The sequence below is a fragment of the Belonocnema kinseyi genome, chromosome 2 (genome assembly GCF_010883055.1).
Source record: "Belonocnema kinseyi isolate 2016_QV_RU_SX_M_011 chromosome 2, B_treatae_v1, whole genome shotgun sequence".
Classification (NCBI taxonomy): domain Eukaryota; kingdom Metazoa; phylum Arthropoda; class Insecta; order Hymenoptera; family Cynipidae; genus Belonocnema; species Belonocnema kinseyi.
Window position 1 is genome coordinate 160,930,922 of NC_046658.1, and position 23,633 is coordinate 160,954,554.

The following is a 23,633-nucleotide window of genomic DNA, read 5'->3' on the forward strand; positions in this document are numbered from 1 at the left end:
ATTAGGTTTTTTTTTGGTATTAATCTTTTTGTTTAAAATTTCGTTTTTGGTAGAAAATTAATCTTTTCCTCTAATAAGTTATGTTTTCCTTTGAAAATTTTATTTTTTGATTCGGAATTCTTAAATTTTGTTAAAAATTCGTCCTTTGATTAGAATTTAATCTTTTTGTTTAAAAATCAATCTTTTTGGTTTAAAATTTAACAACTGAGTTTTAAAGTTGTACTACTTTCTTAAAAATTAGGCAACTTTTTTTCTTTTTTAAAAATGTAACTTTTTGTAGACAATTTTCGAATATGATTGAAAATTCTTTTTTTTATATTAATCTTTTATTTAAAAATTTCATCTATTTTAGTTGAAGCTGCAACTTTTTGGTTCAGAACTCTGGAATTTTGTTTAAAAATCGTTTTTTTTCGGTAGAAAATTAATTTTATTGTTTAAAAATTTAACAACTCGGTTTTAAATAATTTTTTTCTTTCTTAAAATTGCAACTTTTTGGTTGAGGATTCTTGAATTTTTTAAAAATCCGTCTTTTCGATTGGAAATTAATTTTTTCTTTTAAAAATTAATCTCTTTGATTTAAAATTTAACAAAAAAATTTTAAAATTGAACTACTTTCTTCAAAATTAGGAAACTTTTTTTTCCAATTTAACTTTTTTGTTGACAATTTTCGAATATCATTGAAAATTCTTTTTTTTTTTGGTATTAATCTTTTTGTTTAAAATTTCATCTATTTTAGTTGAAACTGCAACTTTTTGGTTCAGAACTCTGGAATTTTGTTTAAAAATTGTTTTTTTTTCGGCAGGAAATTAATTTTATTGTTTAAAAATTAACCAACTCGGTTTTAAATAATTTTTTTCTTTCTTAAAAATGCAACTTTTTGGTTGAGGATTCTTGAATTTTGTTAAAAATTCGTCTTCTTGATTGGAAATTAATTTTTTTGTTTGGGCAACTTTTTTTCTTTTTTTTAATTTAACTTTTTTGTTGACAATTTTCGAATATCATTGAAAATTCGTTTTTTTTGTATTAATCTTTCTGTGTAAAATTTCATCTATTTTAGTTGAAACTGCAACTTTTTGGTTCAGAACTCTGGAATTTTGTTTAAAAATCTTTTTTTCAGTAGAAAATTAATTTTATTGTTTAAAAATTTAACAACTTGGTTTTAAACCATTTTTTTCTTTCCTAAAAATTTAACTTTTTAGTTGAGGATTCTTGAATTTTATTGAAAAATCGACTTTTTGGAAATGAATGAATCTTTTTGTTTAAAAATTTAACAACTAGGTTTTTAAATTGAAATACTTTCTTAAAAATTATGCCATGTTTTTTTTCTTTTTTAAAAATTCAACTTTTTGTTCGGAATTCATGAATATTGTTAAGAATTCGTCTTGATTAATCTTTGTGTTTAAATTTTTATTTTTTTGGTTAAAAATTCGACTATTCGGTTGAGAATTCTTGAATTTTCTCAAAAATTTATTTTGTTTTGTTAAAAATTCATTTTTCACGGTAGAAAACTAATCTTTTTGTTTAAAAATTTAACTTTTTGTTTAAATTTCATCTTTTTATTTAAAAATTAAGCAACTAGGTTATAAAGTTGAATTACTTTCTTGAAAATTAAGCAATTTTTTATCTTTGTTGAAAGTTCAACTTTCTGGTTGAGGATTCTTGGATTTTATTCAAAATTCGACTTTTTTGGAAGTAAATTATTTTTTTTTTATTCACAAATTTACCTTTTTTGTTGAAAATTTCACTTTTTGGTACGGAATTCATGAATTTTTTTTGAAAAAGCGGTTTTGTAACCGCTAAACTAACTACTTTCTTATAAATTAAACCATTTTCTTTTCCTTAAAAATTCAACTTTTGGTTGAAGATTCTTGAATTTTATTGAAAATTCACCTTTTTTGGTATTAATCTTTTTATTTAAAAATTCATCTTTTTTAGTTGAAACTTCAATTATTTGGTTCAGGACTCTTAAATCTCATTTAAAAATCGTCTTTTTTGTTTGTAAATAAATCTCTTTGTTTACAAATTCTTTATTAGTTGAAAATTCAAATTTTTGTTTCGGAATTCACGAATATTGTTAAAAATTCGTCTTGTTGGGCAGTTAATTAATTTTTTTCTTTAAAATTTCATTTTTTTAGTTAAAAATTCTAATTTTTGTTTTGTTAAAAATTCGTTTTTTTCGTTAAAAACTAATATTTTAATTTAAAAATCCAGTTTTTTGTTAAAAAATGTAAAAACTTGGTTATAAAGTTGAACTACTTTCTTTAAAATTAGGCGATTTTTCTTTCTTGAAAATCCAACTTTTCGGTTTAGGGTTCTTGGATTTTATTCAAAATTCGTCTTTTTTGTAGTAAATTAATCTTTTTATTAAAAAATTTACCTTTCTTGTTGAGAATTTGAATTTTTTGTTCGGAATTCATGAATTTTGTAGAAAAATCGTTTGTTTTTTTTGTGGAAACTTTATTTTATTGTTTAAAAATTTAACAACTAGATGTTCAAGTTTAACTACTTTCTTATAAATTAAACCGCTTTATTTTTCCAAAAAATTCAACTTTTTGGTTGAAGATTTTTGAATTTGATTAAAAATTGGTCTTCTTGTCGTAATAAATGAATCTTTTTGTTTAAAAATTCTTTTTTAGTTGAAAATTAAACTTTTGGTTTGGGAATTAATAAATATTATTAGGTGTTCGTCTTTTTTGGTAGTTAGTTAATCTTTTTGTTTAATAATTCATCTTTTTTAGTTGAAACTTCAACATATTGGTTGAGAATTCTTGAATGTCCTTAAAAACTATTTTTTTGAAATTAAAATTTCGAATTTTTTTCGGTAGAAAATTAATCTTTTTGTATAAAAATTCAGTTTTTTTGTTGCAAATTTAACATCTAGGGTTTAAAGCTGAACTACTTTATTTTAAATTAAGCAAATTTTTTTCTTTTTTTCTTAAAAATTCATCTTTTTACGTTAAAACTTCAACCTTTTGGTTCAGAACTCTTGAATTTGATTCAAAATTAATCTTTTTTGTTGAAAACTTGACTTTTTGGTTGCGAATTCATGTAGTTAAAAATTCGTCTTTTTGGATAGTAAATTAATGTTTCTGTTTGAAAATTCATATTTTTTGGTGGCAAATTAATCTTTTTCTTTAAAAATTCATCTTTTTAGATGAGAATTCTTGAATTTTGTTAAAAAATCGTTTTTTTTTGTAGGAAATTTATTTTATTGTTTAAAAATTTAACAACTAGGGTTTAAAATTGAGTTCCTTTCTTAAAAATTAAATCATTTTATTATTTCTTAAAGATTCAACTTTTTGGTTGAGGATTTTTGAATTTTATTTAAAATTCTTTTTTTTTTGGTAGTAAATCAATCTTTTTTGTTTAAAAATTCGTATCTTTTGGTTAAAATTAAACTTTTTGGTAGTGAATTAATCTTTTTTTTTCAAATTTAACAACTCTGTTTTAAAGTTGAACTACAAAAAAACTACATTTTTCGTTCACGATTCAAAATTTTAGTTATAAATTCATCTCTTTGGTTCGAAATTTCCCCTTTTTTGTTAGAAAAATTGCTTTTGTAATTGTAAATGTACCTATTCCATGTTTGATCGATAACGGTTCTTTTTTTAGTAAAAATTCAACTTTTTTGTTAAAATTAAACTCTTTTGCTAAAAAAATTGTTTGTTAAAAATTAAATCTAGCTTAGTTGAAAATTTAAAATGAACTTTTTTTATGGAAATTTCATATTTTTCATTTGATAATTCAACTGGTCTGTATAGAAAATTCGTCATTTTTTCTTGAATGTTCAATAATTTAGTAAAAAAAGTCAATTATTTGATAGAAAGTCCATCTTTTTTATACTCGAAAATTATTATTTTTAATTAAAAGTTTAACTATCCCATTTTTAGTTAAAAATGTACCTTCCTTAGTTTAAAAGATTTAATAACACCCTGGTTAATTGCCACATAAAATTGAATTAGGTACATTTCAACACTTAATCTGAAAATCCCTTTTGTATTTTAATTGCGATTTATTACCGAAGTTTATAAATCACCAAACTTTTATTTAGACAATATAGGAATATGAGCAACTTGCTACCTAAACGCTACGCTACTTTCAAGGTGGGGGGGGGGGGCAAAATTTGGCAAAGTGCTTTGCGGATGATCCTTTACGAGAATTTAATGTTTTGCCAGTTGCATATTCATAAATTGTTATTAGGAAAATTAAACAGAGTCATCGTGAATGAACTTTGTTATTCAATACTCCTTTCATAATGACGACAGTTCCCGTTGAAACGTTATTTCGGCCTGAGCGTGTGCACGAGCTTAAACTAAAATTGAACAATTCCCTGCGGACCTAGGCGTTGTGTTTACTCAGGCTGTATATTGAATTTCGATATAGAACACGCGCTCAAGCACGCTTGCAGAATGCAATGTATTTTATGTTAACCCTGAGTCCAGACGCATTATAAACTGTTTCCGCTGAATCCCGGGAGAGACATATCGTTTAGAAATTTACCATATACTGGCAAGATTGTGGTTGTGTTACCTGTATGTGCCAACATAAGTTTCAAAAGATAATGCAACATTACGCATCGATCGTCCATTTTTTTTTTTTTTTTTTTTTTTTTTTTTTTTGGACACTGACACACTTGCAGACCTCACAGACCGGTCTCTATGCTTCCGTAAAATGACATAAAGAGCATACTGGGTGTTATGTACCCAAGGGAATTCAAACGTGTGCTGTGCCGACGGTATTAGATAGTTTTTCTAAAAGAAAATCAATTAATGATGTTTAATCTATCTAGTCTAAGGAGAAAAAGGTTTTATAACAGTTTTTGAAATTTAAAGTAGTTTAAAAAAATCCTTTTTTAAAAAAAATGACTTATTTCACTCTAAAATTCAAAAAGTTGTAAGTTTTTGATATTTTTACTTAAAATTTTACTTGAATACTTTCGAGATACGGCCCTTCAAAAATACAATTATTCTTAGTGTTCGTTCCAAAGAAGGTATTTGTTCTAAAGAATAAAAGCTTTAATTCCTTGAAAAATGAAGCACCGTACTTTACGTGATTAAACGATTTTATTGATCCTAAACTGCATATAAACATTGTAGAAATCAAAATTATTTGAAAATGACAGAAAAATAGGTTTCCATGTCATTTGTTAATCTGACGCCATATTGTCCATTTTCTTGAATTTGGTACGTTTTGTTAAAGCGCAAATAACTCGCTGGGTCTTTTACACCCAGTATGCCCTTTAAAGGTTAAAAATTTTGAGAAATTTTTAATAGATTTTAATAATTTGATGGATTTTTTGAGACTTTAGCGTATTTTTAAAACCTCTACGTTTTCAAGATCTTTTAATTTAAAATGTTTTGGTAATTTCTGAAGATTCCAAGGAATTTTTTATTAATTTAAATAATTTAAAGGTATTTCAATCAATATTCGAAATATTTTAAGATACAGAATTTTCTATAATTTCGGAAGATATGGATATTTTAAAAGATTTTATAAGATTTCAATGATTTTAATAGATTTTAAAGCTCTCAATGTAGCATTTATTCACGAGAAGTGAGATATTTTGTAGGGTTTCAAGGATTTGAAGAGATTTGAACTTATTTTTTGGAAGACAACCGGCATTAAAACAAAGTACAAATACATTTTTAACTGATTTCATCATAAGTGAGGGTTTTTTTAGGTTTTCAAAGATTTGAAGTGATTTTCAAATATTCTTTGCGATGTTATTTGGAATTCGTCCTGAATTCTTTTTAAAAATTTTGAATTTTTCTAAAACCATGAAATTTTACTCATTTCAATGGAGTTTAAAAATTTTTTTTTAAATTCATCTTGAAGTTTTGTAAGCTCATTTCCCTTAAATTATTCTAAATCATCCAAATTTTACCGAAATAAATACATTTTTTCGATTTTTTAAGACCGTTTTTTTAATTCATTTAAATTCTTTTGAATTATTTGGTAGTCATTTGTGTCACTTTTTAAAAAATTTACCCTAAATTCTTTTTAAATCTTTGGAATTTTTTTGAATTTTTTAAATTCGTTTCAATTCTTCTAAATTGACTTAATTCTACTCCAGTTAATGGATTTTTTTGAATTTCATCGAATTCTTCTCATTTCCCTTCAATTCTTCTAAATTGACTCAAATGTTTCAACTTGAAATCTTTTATAAACGGAATAAAAACTATTTTAGATTCTAATGTAAAATTTTCAAATTTATTAATTTATTTTAAATAAAAAAATCTCTTTTCCCCTATGAAAAATGGCTTTTTAACAAGATACTTTAATTTGCAAACAAAATAATTAAATAATTCAGGAATCAATTAAATAATTAAATTTCCACAATAGTTGAATTTTCAACCTACAAAGATAATCTCCAAACTAAAAAGTGCCATAGTTTATATTTCATTAAAAAAAGATGAAATTTATAAAAAAGACATAGTTAAAACCTAACAGACGAATTTTCATCAATTAAAAATTTTTTACTCAAGGAAGATAAAAGTTGATTAAAATTGTTGAATCTTCAAGCCGAAAAACGAATTTTATATACAAAAATTTAATTTTTAAACAATAAATACGACTTTTCAGATAAAAGTTAATTTTCCACGAAACTGATGTATTTTTAGTCAACAAAAATGAAATTTCAAATTCCTTAAACTCCCGTGAATATTTATAAGTTTCTTTCCATTCTTAAATTATTTTCAATTCATTTGAATTTTTTTAATTCACCTCAAATTTTCATGAATTTCATCGAATTCTTCTGGTATCCCTTAAATTTCTCTAAATTCATTCAAATTTTGTTTTAATTTAAATAAATTCCGAGCTGGAACAGGAAATTTTTGAAAGGAATGAATTCTAAGTTGAAACGGAATATTTTCGAAAAAAATTAAATTATGAATTGGAACAGGGAATTTTACAGAAAAATTATAATTCTTAGTTGAAACAGAGAATTTATGAAAAGTATTAAAATTGCGGATTTGAACAAGGATTTTTCCATTTTTAATCAATTTTGAGTTAAAACTGTTATTTATCCAGGAGAATAACAATTATGAATGGAAAAATAAATTTTCTAAACAAAATTATAATTCTGAGTTGAAAAGAGGTATTTTCAAACAAAATTTAATTTATGAATTGAAACAGGGGATTTTACAAAAAATTCTATTTCTTAGTTGAAATGGAGAATTTTCGAAAAAAATAAGAAGCATTTAAAATCGAAGAATTTTGATAAATTTTTTACTCTTCGACATTAATCTTTTGTTTGATTAACTTCAATAAAAAATTGGATTTGCTATGACCTTGCATTTAAAGTTGGTTCAGGCACACCGTGAGCAATGAATTAGTCACTCTTAGAAATTGCTTCGAACGAGTTTGATCCATGAAGGTGAAGTAAAAAGCAAAATTCGATGGCTAGGTTGAACTATCAGTAGCTTAACTTTTCATATTGCATTTAAAAGCTTTTCAATGCTGTGAAATTTTTCAATATCTATGGTTTCAACATTCATAAAGTGAATTACAATATAGTGGATGCACCGAAAGATAACATGGGAATGTGTGGCGACGGAAATTAATAATCACCGGCGTATATCGAGTTTGTGCCGCAGAAGATACGAGGGCGCGTATTCCCCATGGACTTTAATGATATAGGGTTTTGAGGGGCTGAATTTTCCGGCGACTGAATTATCGTACGTCTGGTCCTCTAAATCATAAAAACAACAAATTGCACTAGCCATAGCGGATAAATCGAAGCGCGGGAGAGAGAAGAGAAGGATACTTCGAGTTGTACCGAGCTGTCTAACACCAAAACTTTTTGAATCAATTGAAATATGGAGTCGGGAAGCGGCAGGCTTAATGAAAAATGACAATAACTCCGCCCTCAAGAGGATCAACCGCGCGACGCGCTACACGAGCCAGGCAGTGAAATTCATTCTAGGCTAAAAATGCATATGAAAGGCTGGACATCCTTCTCTTGGATGTTTTTCAATTCTCTTGTGTCCTGCAACATAGGGCCCGTACGTTTTGTTTACGTTTATCACCTGGTCGAGTCTATGTGTACGGACATGGCAAGGAGAAGGGGAAGCTGGAAAAGGGAATGGTGCTTGACTTGTGTGTGGATATACGTATGTCCAATAATGGGTGTCCATGTTTAAACGTAAAATTTCCCACGCTTTTGATTGCAGATTTTAAAAATAGGGGTTCCCACTCAAAAACACTAAGTTGACCTTGAAATGACCTTGAAGGTCAAGTTCAAGGTCACTATTGGGTATCTCATTGAAATTTAATTAAAGAATGACCTTGACCTGAGGAAATGCAGAGCGGTCCTGGTAACCCAAGCCGGATTTTGCTTAAGTTTGAATAACCTTAAGCAAAACTGCAAAGTCAGACCTGACCTACGGGCCTGAGTATATACTTAAACGTAAAATAGCCCGATCTTTCGATTTTCGAAGACAAAATTAGGGGTTCCTTTTTAAAAAATCAAATTTGACCTTGAAATGACATTAAAGGTCACCATTGGATTTCTCGTTGAAATTAAACTACAATAATGACCTTGAGCTCAGGAAATACAGAACTGTCTCGTTCACCCACACCGGGCTCTGCTTAAGTTTGAATGACCTTCAGCTGACCTGTGGGCGTGAGTACATATTTAAACATAAAATGTCCCCCCTTTCGATTTCTAATGTCAAAAATAGGGGTTCCCATTTAAAAAAGCAAAGTTAAACCTGAAATGACCTTAAAGGTCAAGGTCACCATTCGATTTCTCGTTGAAAGTTACTCCAAGAATTACCTTGGCCGATTTGAATAATATTTTATTTGGACAGTTATTTAGTACACTTTGTACATAATATAATAATATTATAATAAATAAAAATTTTATATAAATAATAAATAATGAACAATAAATAGTAAATAATAAATACACGTATAAAATTCAAGTTGACAAAGATTTCAGTAATTTCCAAAATATTACCTAATATTTAAAAAATATCTAAAAATTCCGCAGATTTTTAAAGATTTCAGAAAGTTATGTCAAAGATTTCATAACAATTTCAATAGATTCTCAAAGATTTCACAATTTTCAAAGATTTCGTTAAGATTTCGGATAGACTTAAAAGGTTTTAGAAAGACTTCAATAATTTCCCAAGGATTTCACAATTATTTTAAGGATTTTTCAAAGATTTCAAAGTTTTCAAATATTTGGCGAAGATTTTGGAGTTTTAAAATTTTTTACAGACATCAATGATTTTCCAAAAATTTCAATCATTTCAAAAATATGATCAAACATTTATAAAATATTTTAAATATTTCACAGATTTTCAAAGGTATCACAAAGATTTTAAAGGTTTCGCGAAGATTTCTGATAGATATAAAAGAGTTCCAAATATGTAAAAAATATGACGGAAGAAATCAAGGATTTCCCAAATATTTCAAAAATTTTACAAGGATTTCAAATATTTGACAAAAAGTTCATTGACTTCCCAAAAGATTTCGAAGATTTTAGAAAGATCTCAAATGTTTGGAAGAAATTTCGGATAGATTAAGAAGATTCCACAAAGACGTCAATTACTTCACAAAGATTTCAACAATTTAGAAAATGTACTAAAAATTTGAAAAATATTTTTAATATTTCAATGATTTTGCCTAGATTTCACAAATATTGCGTATATATTTAAAAATCTCACAAAGGCATAATGTATTAAATGATTAAATGACAATGAAATGATTTCCCCAGGATTTCAATAATTTCACAAATGTTTCAAAAAATTTCGAACATTTTCAAAGATTTCTCAAAGATTTTAATGATTTCCTAAAAATTTCAAATATGTCGCAGATTATAAAAATTTCACAAATATTAAAAAAAATTTATAATACTTAACAAAGATAGAAATGTTTTTTCACAAAGATTCTAAAGGTTTTGTAAGGATCAGATAGGTTAAAAGATTTCACGAAGACTTTAAAGATTTCCCAAAGATTTCAGATTGATTTAAAAGATTTCACACATTTCAATTATTTCCCAAATATTTCAACAATTTAAAAAATATTACCAAATACTTTAAAATTGTTGTAAATATTTTATAAACATTTCAATGATTTTTTAAAGATTTCAAAGAAATGACAAAGATTTTAAAGGTTTCTTAAAGATGTCTGATAGATTTAAAAGATTTCACAAGGATTTAAGTGATTTACCAAACATTTCAATCATTTAAAAAATATCAAATGTTTATAAAGTATTTAAAATATTTCGCAGACTTCCAAAGATTTCACAAAGATGGCAATGTTTTCCCAAAGATATCACAACGATTTTAAAGGTTTCGGATACATTTAAAAGATTTCACACACTTCCATGATTCAAAGATTTTACAAAGATTATAATGATTTTTGAATTATTTGAAAGATTTGACAAGGATTTCAAATATTTGACAAAGATTTAAAAGATTTTACAAATATTTGGCAGAGATTTCGGAAAGATCTGAAGATTTTACAAAGACGTCAATCATTTCACAAAGATTTCGAATGTTTCGTAAAGATTTCGGATAGACTTAAAAGATTTCACAAAGATTTAAATGATTTACCAAACAATTCAATCATTTAAAAAATATGATCAAATGTTTATAAAGTATTTAAAATATTTCGCTGACTTCCAAAGATTTCACAAACATTGAAATAATTTCCCACAGATGTCGCGAAAATTTTAAAGATTTCGGATGGATTTAAAATATTTTACACATTTTCAATAATTTCAACAATTTTTTAATATTTTGTATAGATGTCAATGATTTCCCAAATACTTCAAAAATTTTACAAGGATTTAAAATAGTTGACAAAGATTTCAAAGATTTTACAACGATCTCAAATATTTGGCAGAGATTTCGGTTAGATTAAGAAGATTTCACAAAGGCATAAATTACTTCACAAAGATTTCGGGTAGATTTTTGGAAAAATTCAAACGACCTGATGAATTTAATCACTTGATTTCCGGGTAGTGCAAATCAATACTTTGGCCCTCTCTGGGTTTTAGGCATGAACCTTTTTTGCAGCGTATTCAAATATTATTTAGGGAGAAGCACACAATCACTACCCTATCATTGTGTTGCATGTCAGAATCTCATAATTAAAGACCAACCAGGTCAGAATAATTGACAGAGGAGCAATTACTGGGGTGCCGACTATCAGACCAAATCTAGTTACGCGGGGAATCAAATTACGCGTGACAACCTATCGACGTGATCACCGTTTATAACGAAAAATTCATCGGACCCTTGCTAATTGACACTATCGGAAAAGTAAATGTAACTCATTTTCAAAAGATTGAATCTATCGAGTAAAATATATCCATATACCTACTTTGTTCGAAGAGATTTTTTCTCGCTGATTGAGAGTAAGAGGTTGCCTATTTTTTTTTTTTTTTAATTATGCTCGTTTGCTAAATCTGCAGCAAGCATAAATGCCAGGGATATGATGCAAAATAGTTGGCCTCGTTGATTGCTAATATGGCGGTCCAGGGGGCAGACTGCAACCCAAACCCCAAACCCTTGGTCACGAGCCACAATGCCGTGGGCGTTAATTTCACCTCGAAACGTATTGCACCCCGGCGATTCAATTGTTCCACCCTCGCGACCAGGGCGCTCGCAATAATGCTTCCATCACCGATCCCTATACCTCTACGTGCATATGCAAGTTGTGCATCATATTTCCTGACCGAAGGGGTTGTCTATTTCTAACGTTTTGGTTGCTCAAACACATCAGTTTAATGAAAACTCACCCACAGAACGGTTTCTATATCCCCTTTTGTACCCTATACTCAGTTGAGGTCTCTAAAGTGTATCCTATGTTCAATATTTGGTACTTACAGTACCCTATTTGCAGCCCACAGCGTGGCCGCTGGACTGGGAAACCTGGAAAACCAGGATTTTTTACAAAAGTTTAGAAGAAAAAAAATCTGTCCAACTTTGATTTCAACCGTTTTTTAAAATAAGTAGTAAAATTTTTATCTTTTTCAATTATGATATCATCCATTTTAGAGTGCGTATTTCAAAAATCTTTCACTCAGAAAATTTTCCATTTTAGATTTAGAAATTTTAAGGCCATGTGACGAGTATGTCACGTGACCAGATTCCTACCTTAGCGACACTGTTTGAATTACCTAACTTATTTTCACACGAAGCTCTAGATCGAGTTGTAAATTTGGGACAATATATAAGAAGCACTAAGATAAGTGGTCCTGGCCCTAAATGTTAATATTTAGGAAAAAAGCACACAAAAAATGATTCACCAAAAATAACTTTTTTCGTAATTATAAACATTTAGGACCAGAACCACCTTTCTTAGTGCTTCTTATTTGTCATTCTAAATTTTCAACTCGAAGTGGAGCTTCGTGTGAAAATAAGTTAGAAAATAAAAAAAAGTTTCGGTAAGGTAGGAATTTAGTCAGGTGACCAACTCATCACACGGCCTTAAGCGTAAATTTTAATTTGAGGGCATGTAACATAGCCTATTGCCGACCTCTCTTTACCAGTTTACTGAACACGTTTTTGAACCTAAGAACTTTTAAAAAAATAAAAAAATCGAGCTGAAACTTTGGAAAATGTATTAGAGTACAATAAAGTACGTTTAGGTACTTCATTTGGGTAGGAACTTCACTGAAAATTATTTCATCTTTTTTCTGAACCTTGACATTTTTTGAACGTTCGAACTTTTTTTATACCTAAAATGAGGGTCTCAAACTTTGAGAAATGCAAGAGCCGAAAAAAAACTATGTTAAAGTAGAAAGTTTAATAATGAATGATAAAAAAAAAATTCAACTAAATCTTATCCGGCACACAACAAAGGACGCACAACATAGGGCGAGTCGACTGTTAGAGACTCGTCTAGTGGCCACCAGGGTACCGGCTGGTGCTGTTGAAATTGATAGCCGTGTCCTTTGTTGTGTGCCGGATAAGATTTAGTTTGAATATATATTTTTTACATCTTTTATTATTAAACTTTATACTTTAACGTAGTTTTCTTTCGGCTGTTGCATTTCTCAATGTTTGAGACCGATATTTTATGTATAAACGTACTTAATTGTACTCTAATAAATTTTTCAAAGTTTTAGCTCGATATTTTATTTTTTAAGAAAGTTCATAGGTTCAAAAAAATATTCAGTGAACTGTTAAAGTGCGGTCGGCAATATAGGTATTTGGCTGTGTCACATGCCCTTAAGGGCATGTGATATTTCCTCGTATGGTCAATCGGATACAGTTCCCCCGGCTTTTTTTTCTACAAAAATTAAAAAAATTTTTAACTGAATTCGTAGATGCCATAAGCTATCATTACAAACGTTCCCGGACTCTTTTTTGACGGATTATTAGAAAAAAAAAATATTGTGCTGAATACAAATTTTATGCATGTGCACTATTTTGAGGTTAGTATCCTTCTTCAGCTCTCCGTCATTCCGATAATGTAGGTCTTTGTCGTACCGATTCTGTCGGTAGAACTCAAGAATAATTATAGAAGAGAATCGTAATACACATAACCTCAAAAAACACACATCTTTAGCAAAATTAAAAATTTTTGAATTAATTAAAAAAAAAGTATGCGGGGACGTCCGTTAGAATGTTTGCTATTATGTGCCAATTTTTTAAGACAAAATATTTATTATTTTAGGAAAAAAGCCGAGGGAACTTAAAACTGGTAAAATCGATAATTTTCTAAGTATCACATGCCCTTAAAGATTTTTAAAGTGCAGTTTGAAAGACTTAAACAATTTAAAATTAGAGACATTAAAAATCGAAGATTTTTGCTAAAATCCTTTTTAGTTGATCGACTGTGAATATAAATTAATTAACGATGGTTAAAATTTAATTGTACTTCATATTCAAAAAGTGAAGAATAATTGATTTCAGAAGACGATTCGGAATCAGTTCACAACTTTATAAACTATTGTCAATTTAAAAATAACTTAAAAATAATATATACATAATCAAAGGTTCTTATTAAATTTCAAATATTATTCCAGTCTAAAATATTTCATTTTTAAACCACTTAATTTGAAATTTTTTAATTAAGAATAAACACAATTTTTTCTTAATTATAAATATCTGTTGGTTTATTTAAAATCCGTAATTATAAATTAAATATTGAAAACTAAACAAAAAACTAAACTTTGAACGTTAAAATTTTAATTTTTAAATTAAAAAAAAAAATTTATTTTAAGTCAAGTTATTGGATTTTGATTTATTGAACGCCTATAATTCTTTGAACAAATTTGAGTAACTTTAAGAGATATTTAGAAGTTTTGAAAAAATTAATTTAAAATTTGAAATAAATTAAAATAATGTAAACGAAGTGTCTATGTGTACCGACGAAATCCGGCTTTTCATATCAAAATTTCGGTGCAAATAGTCCACGGTCTAATTTAAAAACCAAATGTTATAGATTTTTCCAGATTCCGAAAAAAAATTTGGAGGCTTTTTAAGAATTTTGAAACGTTTCAGAAGAATATAAACATTTACTAGAAAAATGGAAAATTATTTTGTATTTCGAAAAATTAATTGAAAAATAATACATATTTTTTAATTTAGAAAGATTTAAATAGTTATCAAAAATGAACGAGGAAGATTTTAAGGAAATTTATTTGGCAAGGTTTTTAAAGAAAATGTTAGGACATTTTTTTGGAAAAATTCCAATCATTCAATGTTTTTTAAATGAAATTTTGAACCATTTTAAGGAGTTTTTGAATATTTAAAAATTATAAATTTGACTTTTAATTTAAAAAGTTTTCAGCTTGTAAAAAAATATAATCATTATGTTTGTAGAAAAAATTTGAGCAATTTTAAGAGATATTTAGAAGTCTTGAAAAGATTCCAAATTAATGAAAAATTGGAAATCATTTCAAGTAATTCAAATAAAATGTGTCAACTTTTTTTCAGAACTTTCAAATATATTTTAAAATTAATCCAACTTTTCCTGCAATTTTTGGAAAATCCTGGTGATTAAAAAAAATCCATAAAATCTTCCAGGCTTTTTTTTGATAATTTTTGAAATCTCTTAAAATCTTTTTAAATTTTCTGTTTCAATAATTTTTCAAAATGACAAATCATTTTCAATTTTCCTAATAATCTTAATAAAATGTTTTCATTTTTTGAAATCTTTCATAATTCTTAAAAAGCTTCTAAATTTTTGTTTGAAATCTGCAAAAATCAATTTTTTTTAATTAGGCAGTGGACTATTGGCACCAAAATTTAGGTACGAATAGCCGGGTTTTTTTGATATGCGTAAATTTATTTAAATTTATTTAAAAGATCCGAAAAAAATTAAAAATTATTTTAAATTTGGAAACATTTAAAACCACTTCTAGACTTCTCAAGATTTTGAAATGTAATCTTAAAGCTTTAAATCATCATTTATAAAAGTTCTAGATTTTGCAGTTTATCTGCATTTCATTCAACATTGTTCAATTAAAAAGTGTTAGTACCTTCCATTTTAGATTTGTATATTTTTAAGCATTTCAATACATAATTTTTCAATTGAAAAACATTTAAACTTCAATTTTAAAACTATAAAATTCAAGAGTTCCAATTTGAATGTTTCAATTTGTTGTTTATTGTTTATTACTTTAAATGGAAAGATGTTCAGAATAGATTTATATTTTTACATTCTCCTCCTGCTTTGGCACATTTTTTAAGGCCGAAAAAGTATTTCTTTTTAAGATTTAAAAATTCGATGTACGGCTATTTATAGTACTCGGAAACTTGAACAATTTATTTTGATGAATTTTTTTGATAAAAAGAAAATTATCAGAGTTATAGCTTTTTCAAAATCAAAGAAAAAAAAACCCAAAACGAACATTTTAAGCCAAACAACGTGTGATATGAAAAAAGTCAAGAGAAGAAAAACGTTGATTTTTGAAAGACCGACAAGATTATCATCCCAACTTTTTGAATTTTGTCGAAAAGTTGAAAATTCAAATTTTTACCATACAAAAAATAATGAAAAATACGAAATTCCATTTCGCGGTCAAACTGCAAGATACGAAAAAAAAAAATTAAATAAAATTGCGCCCCCTGAAAAAATCTATCATTAATCATTTTTAGATAGGTCGAGTAGATTTTCTTTTAGTCGTAAAATATAAGATTAAAATTTTTTTTAAAAATTTGGGCGAATGACACAAGAGACGAACAAAATTAAAAGACAAAAGTTGTTTAACAAAAAATATCTGCAAGTTTGTGGTAAACTTTGGTTATAAAATATATTAAAAGTAAACAAATAAACTTTTTGAGTAAAACGACACAAGACATAAGATAATAATTTTTATTTTAACAAAATGCGCATTTTTTTAATGATCAAAGATAAAAAAAACTACTTTTGTTTCTATACTACTGCATATTATAAATGACAATAATATAAATTTATTGAAATTATACATTTTTCAGGATAGTTAAGAATAAAATTAAATACAAAATAAGAAACAAATATTAAAGTAATTATTAAGAAGGAGATTATCACTTTATTTTGCAATTTATGAATAAACAGTCCCAGACCGAAGTACAGAAATAAATCTAATGTACATTTGATATAATAGAGTTGAGCATAATGTAAACAAGTTCAAACTGTGGAGAAAATCGAGTAAGACGCCTGAAATATGTGATGAGAATGTGTTCATTAAAGCCGAAGGAGCTTTAACGAAAGAGAATTCACAATGATGAGAATATGACCGCACAGCGGGCAGATTTTTTAAATCTCATTGAGCGTGAAAAATGTTTGCGAACCGGGAATTTTTTTTCTTCGATTAAAACGGCCACCCTGAACTTATTATTAATTTTTTACCCCCCCCCCCCCGTAGACGTACTGTATTCCCCTCTATTGTTTTTATTTTGCAGCTTACCTTTTGTAACTACATTGCGGTTGACGAAACTGTAAAGTACTTACCTCATCCACATGATTCAGGAAAGACTCTATTGACTCAAGAGGCCGTGGTTACGGTACAAGGTGTTCCTCTTACTCACTACATGGAGGACCTCTTGACTTCGAGGATTTCATTCAATGCTAGCAAGGTAACATTTTTTTCTTGCTATTATTGCCTTATTACCTAAATCTTCCATTGACGATTGACAATAAACATTTTGCAGGATTTTGAAAAAAGGAATAATTTTAATAATTTAAAAAACCGTAAAACCCCTGAAATGAACGCTAACAAAATATTTCCCCCTCCCACTCTTACTGTACGTAATTTATAGTTTCCAGAAATAATAAGATATGGGATTTGAAACTAATGGAAATTTCTTACAGTTAAAATAAGTTTTGAAGGGTTAAAACTTCATTTTCAAAATTCTAAGATTTTTCTTTAAACAGTTTTTCATATTTCCTGACCATTAACATTAAAGTACCAGCAATTTTAATGATTTAATATTTTTGAGACACGATCTACTATAAATCGAATTAAACAATATAGCAGGTACAAAATAAAAATTTTTTTATTTTACTTATTTATTTTAAGCACAAAAATTAATTTTCTTCCATGAAAGATACTTTCGAACAAAATACTTGAATTAAAAAAAAAATGTTGAAAAATAATTAAATCTGAAACAGGAAAGATAAAGTTTAATTAAAAAAAATTAATTTTACAACCAGTAAAACGAATTGTCAGTAAATAAAGATTTTGAGTCATGAAATGAAAAAAAAAATTTAACCTAAATTGTCGAATCTTGAAGCCAAAATACGCAATTTTTGTATAAAAATTGAAGTTTCAGCAAATTAAAAAAATAATTTTCAACAAAATTGTTCAACTTTAACTCAAGAGGTAAACCTTTATTTTAAAAAATCTCAAAGAAGTAGCTTATCAGTTTTCAAGAAAATATTTAAACAATCAACTAAAGAGATAAATTTTCTACTAAAAATATAAATTATGGACAATAAATGATTTCTCAGCATATTGATTTAAACAAAATAGTCAAATCGTCAAGCAAGAAGATTACTTTTCTATACAAAAAATGTAGATTGACTTTTCAACATTAAAATATGATTTTCAAGCAAGAAGTAAATTTTTTACGAAAACGTTCAGCCCGAAAAAACGATTTTTTAACAAAATAGTTTCACAATTACAAAAAGAACTTTTTTTCTAAAATTAAAATGACTGACTTAGAAAAGTAAAACGAGTTTTAACGTCGAAAAATGTCCGAATAATGCATTTTTTAATTAAATTTGCTTAACAAAAACATAAAATTATTCAACTAATTATGAATGTTGCTGAAATTATCGTCAAGTTCCCAATTAAAAGGACTGACATTGAAAAAAGAGCTTTTCCGTCAACAAATGCCTAAATCATGCATTTCTTTATTAAATTTGTTAAAAAGATTATAGGTTTATCAACAAGTTATGAATTTTTCTGAAATCATCATGAGGTTCCTAATTTTTAAAAATTGATATAGAAAAAAAAACGAATTTTTCTGACAATTGCGTGAATAATGCATTTGTTTATTAAATTTGTTTATAATATTAACAAGAATAGTCTTAAGAGTCTTAAGTCTAGTAAGTAAGAGTAAGAGTAAGAGTAAGAGTAAGTAAGTAAGAGTCTTAAGTCTTAAGTCTTAAGGAATAAATTCGAAACATTTTGCAAAAGAATCTATGCTATCATATTTTCAATAGTGACAGAAAATGAGAATTATTTAAACGATTTTCATAAACAATTGCACATTTTGACAATTTTTTGATGAAAAGGCTTGAGTTTTTTGCGGAAAAAAAACGAATTTTTCTGACAATTGCGTGAATAATGCATTTGTTTATTAAATTTGTTTATAATATTAACAAGAATAGTCTTAAGAGACATTTTTTTCATTAAAATATTATTTCCATTCAAATTTCTTGCAATATAATTTAGAAAAACGTTAAATTATTTAAAATGATAGAAAACACATTTTCAACAAACAATTTGTTTATACAAATTTTGTTTTTTGTTGTATCATGATGGGATATCTTTATATAATGTAAATCTATGAAGCGTCGGCGATTATAACAATTTTCCAATTATTGATGAGCACCGGGAACGTCAAATAGAAAAAATTGCCATTTTTTTCTTCATATTTATTTATTTATTAATAAAAAAATTAAAAATCAGGCTCGACAACTTTCACAGTGGGAGAAATGCACTTTTTTGTACGATAATCGACTGACAGTTAAATTCTTTACAAATTTTTCTTTTTTAGAATTGACCGTAAGGTCAAATCGAACCAATAAATCGAACAAAGAAAGCTTCCAGGTATAACATTCAACTGTGCAATTTTTATTCAGACTTAACGGAAATTTGTTATATAACAGCAAACTTACAACTTGTTGTTGCTAAATTTGTTGCTAAATTTGTCCATGATACCATTTCTTCTAAGACTTGAAAATTAATTAAAAAGGTCACAAATGAATTTAAAAACTAACTACAAATAATATATTAGTGGGTTAGAGTAACAACATCTTTCTTAATATTGTTATAAACAAATTAATTAAGAAGTCATTTTTTCGTGATTTGCAATGATTAATTAATTTTGCCGCATAGCTTTTGTATGCAGTATCTCAGATAATGATGTGCGCTTACAATAATTTAAGAATAGCTAATGAGTGCCAATTATTTAAACAATTCTTATAAACAAATGCACACGTTGACCCTTTTTTGATGAAAAGGCTTGATTTTTCACGGAATCAACTTAAAATATTTTTCTTAAGACTCCTCGCTATCGTATTATTTATGGTGACCAAAAAATGTTAATTGTGTAAACAATTTTTATAAACAAATACACACTTTGACCCTTTTTTGATGAAAAGGCTTGATTTTTTACAGAATCAACTTAAAATATTTTTTCTAAGACTCATTGCTATCATATTTTTTTATAGTGACCAAAAAATATTTATTATTTAAACCATTTTTGTAAACACATGCAGATTTTAACCCCTTTTTTATCAAAAGGCTTGATTTTTTTACCTAATCAACTCAAAATGTTTTTTCTAAGACTCCTTGCTATCATATTTTTTATAGTGACAAAAAATATTTATTACTTAAACAATTTTAATAAACAAATGCAGATTTTGATCCTTTTTGATTAAATGGCTTGCTTTTTTTACGGAATCAGCTTAAAATGTTTAGTCTAAGACTTTTTGCTTTCATGTTTTTCATATTGACCAAAAAATTTGAATTTTGTAAACAATTTTTATAAACAAATGCACACTTTGACCCTTTTTTGATGAAAAGGCTTGATTTTTTACGGAATCAACTTAAAATATTTTTCCTAAGACTCCTCGCTATCGTATTATTTATAGTGACCAAAATATATTTGTTATTTAAACAATTTTTATAAACAAATGTAGATTTTGACCCTTTTTTTATTAAAAGTCTGAATTTTTTTACGGAATCAACTTAAAATGTTTTTCCTAAGAGTACCTGCTATCATAGTTTTTATACTGACAAAAAAATATTTATTATTGAAACAATTTTTATAAACAAATGGACATTTTGACAATTTTTTGATGAAAAGGCTTGAGTTTTTTGCGGAATCAAGTTAAAATGTTTTGCTTAAGACTCTTGCTATCTTTCTTTTCATATTGACCACAAAATGTTAATTGTTTAAACAATTTCTATAAACAAATGCATATTTTGTCCATTTTTTGATGAAAAAGCTTAATTTTTGTTTTCGCAATCAATTCTTAAAATGTTTTGCCTAAGACTCCTTGCTATCATATTTTTTAAATTGACCAAGAAATGTAAATTATTCAAACGATTTTATAAACAAATACAGAATTTGACCATTTTTTCATGAATAGGTTTAATTTTTTTCGGAATCAATGCGAATTATCTTGAAAAAGAATCCTTGCTGTCATATTTTTTATAGTGTCCTGATATATGACAAGAAGGATTTTTTTTGCCGAACATGGCCTAAAATTCTTTATGAATCGTAATTTTTTTTTTTAATGTTTGGAAAAACTTCTGGTAGAAGTTCAAACGGTTCAATATTGGTTTTATTCACACAGAAATTTTAGGTTTGAAGTTTACAGGTATAAGGTTATTGGATCATATGTTCTACATTTGACCGATTTATTAGACGATGTATTTTTTTATAAAAATTGTTTAAATAATTGGCAATTGTTAGCTATTCTTAAATTATTGTAAGCGCACATCGTTATCTGAGATACTGCATACAAAAGCTATGCGGCAAAATTAGTTAATCATTGCAAGTCAGAAAAAAATGACTTGTTAATTAATTTGTTTACAAGATTATTAAAAAATTTTTTTGTTACTTCAACCCACTGATAAATTATTTGTAGTTAGTTTTTACATTGATTGATGGCCTTTTTCAATGAATTTCAAAGTCTTAGAAGAAATGGTATCATGGAGAAGTTTAGCAACTAAAATTTGTAAGTTTGTTGTTAAATAAGAAATTTCCGTTAAGTCAAAATAAAAATTGCACAGTCGATTTTTGTCGAAAAAATGTGCTTTTTATCCCGCGGCGGCTCAATTAGTCCAGTGCAGTTGTCGTTGCTGGTTGGAAAGTTAATGACATTTTCTTAAATTTGATTATGTTCAGGGAAGGCAAGCTATGGAATGGGTAATTGACAAACTTGAGTCGGAGGTTAAAGACTTTGCAAACAATGCCGTGAAATCGACCGACGAACTCTTGTGTCAAACGCGCCGTCAGCTTGACGATCTGACTGTAAAAACAAAACGGAGTATGGACGATCTTCAAAGTGCTGCAAAGAAATCGTTCGACGGAATTCACAATTTAGCAACACCACCGTCATCTCAGTCCATGCCCAAATTATAGCGAATGTTTCGAACTAGCTTCAATCTTTTCAATTAATCTCGGCAGGCTTTCCCAAAAATTTATATTCTGCAAACGCAAAAATGACCGCATGGGTTTTAGAATTTTAATAATGGTTTTTCAAGGAGCCTGATTATAGCTAAAATTCAAGATTATGAAGAGACCATTAAGAGAAATTGCAAAATAGATTATAAGAAAATTCCAAGTGATAAAATTTTAAGCAAAACGTAAATATGGCAAGATTCATGCTTGTAGAGTTTCTAATTGCCTTTTCATATTGAATTTATATTTCGTACATACCTTTTTTGAAATGTCTATATGAAAATTTGAAAAAGTAATTTTTGGTAATGACTGTTTCTCTCTTGTTGAGAAGGAAGCTAGGAAAATGGGGTATGGATATAAAGAACTATGTCTTGAAATTGTGTTTACATGTGATGAAAGATGTAATTATATTTCAGGCAATTTCTGTGAAATTGCAAAAAAGGGGGAAAAATCGACAAATGTTTAACGACCGCAATCTTTTTTTATATGCTTAATTTACTTCATTTATTTATAAAATTGTGTAAAATATCTTGAAGTGAGCAGATTGGCCTATTGTCGAGAAGCCAGGAAAATCCTGTTTAATTACAAATTATTTTGAAGGAAATTATGATGATGTGCAGCCTTTGTGAACTGTACAAAAAGCTGTACATGCAGTCCTGTAAAAAGGCTGGAAAGTATGTTATTTATTTGGAAATAAAGCGTTGTTGAGTAAAATTTGGTTATTTTTTTCTATTTGCGTGTATGAATATTTCAGAGATTTTTTTGTGATAACTTTTGATTGGACAGGGAAATTTTACTGATACATCATCACATAGGCGTTCCACGACTTTTCCAGGTACGTTTTTCAAAAAATTTCAGGTCAACTTTTTAAAAAATACAGTAATTTTTATTTTATTTCGACAAATTCTACTATAGTTGCAAACTAATTATTTTACAGATTATCATTGAAAATTACAGATTTTGTAATAATTTGATGTAGAAAAACCAAAACCGTATTTATAGATTTTTTATACAAATTAATAATCAAATTTTACGGTTTAATTTTTTACTAGAAAAAAAAATACAAATTTTTAACAACATAGTTTAATTTTCAATCAAAGAATTGAATTTTAAACTTAAAAAGACAACATTATATTATATATTACGTATATTTTCAACTAAAACATGCATTTTTGAACAAACAGAATAATTTTTTTTCAAAAATTTGACCTTTTAACTATAAAAAAAAAATAATAATTTTTCACCAAAAATTATATAGTTAATTCAACTAAAAACACATTAATTTTAAACCAAACAAAAATACAAATTTTCAACAAGACAGTTAACTTTTAAACAAAAAATATGAATTTTTAAACCAGAAGAATAGTTTTCTCCCAAAAAGTTGAATTTTCAATTAAAAAAACAAAATCATTTTTCAGACAAAAATTATATGGTCAGTTACTCAATCAAAAAAAAAAATTAATTAAACAAAACAATTTTTCACTAAAATATTTATATTCTTAGCCAAACAAATAAATTTCTAAACAAGAAGAATTATTCATCAAAAAGTTATATGGTCAATTATTCAAAAAAGGAGAAGGTTTTAAACAAACAAAAAACTAATTTTTAACAAAATATTCATATTCTCGACCAAGCAAATAAATTTTTAAATAAGAAGAAAAATTTTCTTCCAATAAGCTGAATTTCCATTTAAAAAATATATAATTCTTTAACCTAAAATTATATAGTGAATTATTCAACTAAAAAAAAGTTAATTTTAGACAAAAGAAAAATACAAATTTCCAACAAAATAGTAAAGTTTTCAATTAAAGCAATTGATTAAAA

The 23,633-nt window shown here is 26.9% G+C and overlaps 1 protein-coding gene across 2 annotated transcripts in view; it reads left to right on the forward strand.

Annotated features, from left to right (window-relative positions):
• LOC117167088 (protein slowmo) overlaps window positions 1-22,523 on the forward strand; it is a 46,821-nt gene extending 24,298 nt beyond the window's left edge. For both annotated transcript variants that reach the window (XM_033351714.1, XM_033351715.1), the window contains exons 4-5: window positions 16,851-17,024; window positions 21,534-22,523. In XM_033351714.1, the coding sequence (XP_033207605.1) occupies window positions 16,851-17,024; window positions 21,534-21,770 (411 nt within the window). In that variant the 3' untranslated portion in view covers window positions 21,771-22,523. The remainder of the gene's footprint in view (window positions 1-16,850; window positions 17,025-21,533) is intronic.
• Window positions 22,524-23,633: the final 1,110 nt, after the last annotated feature.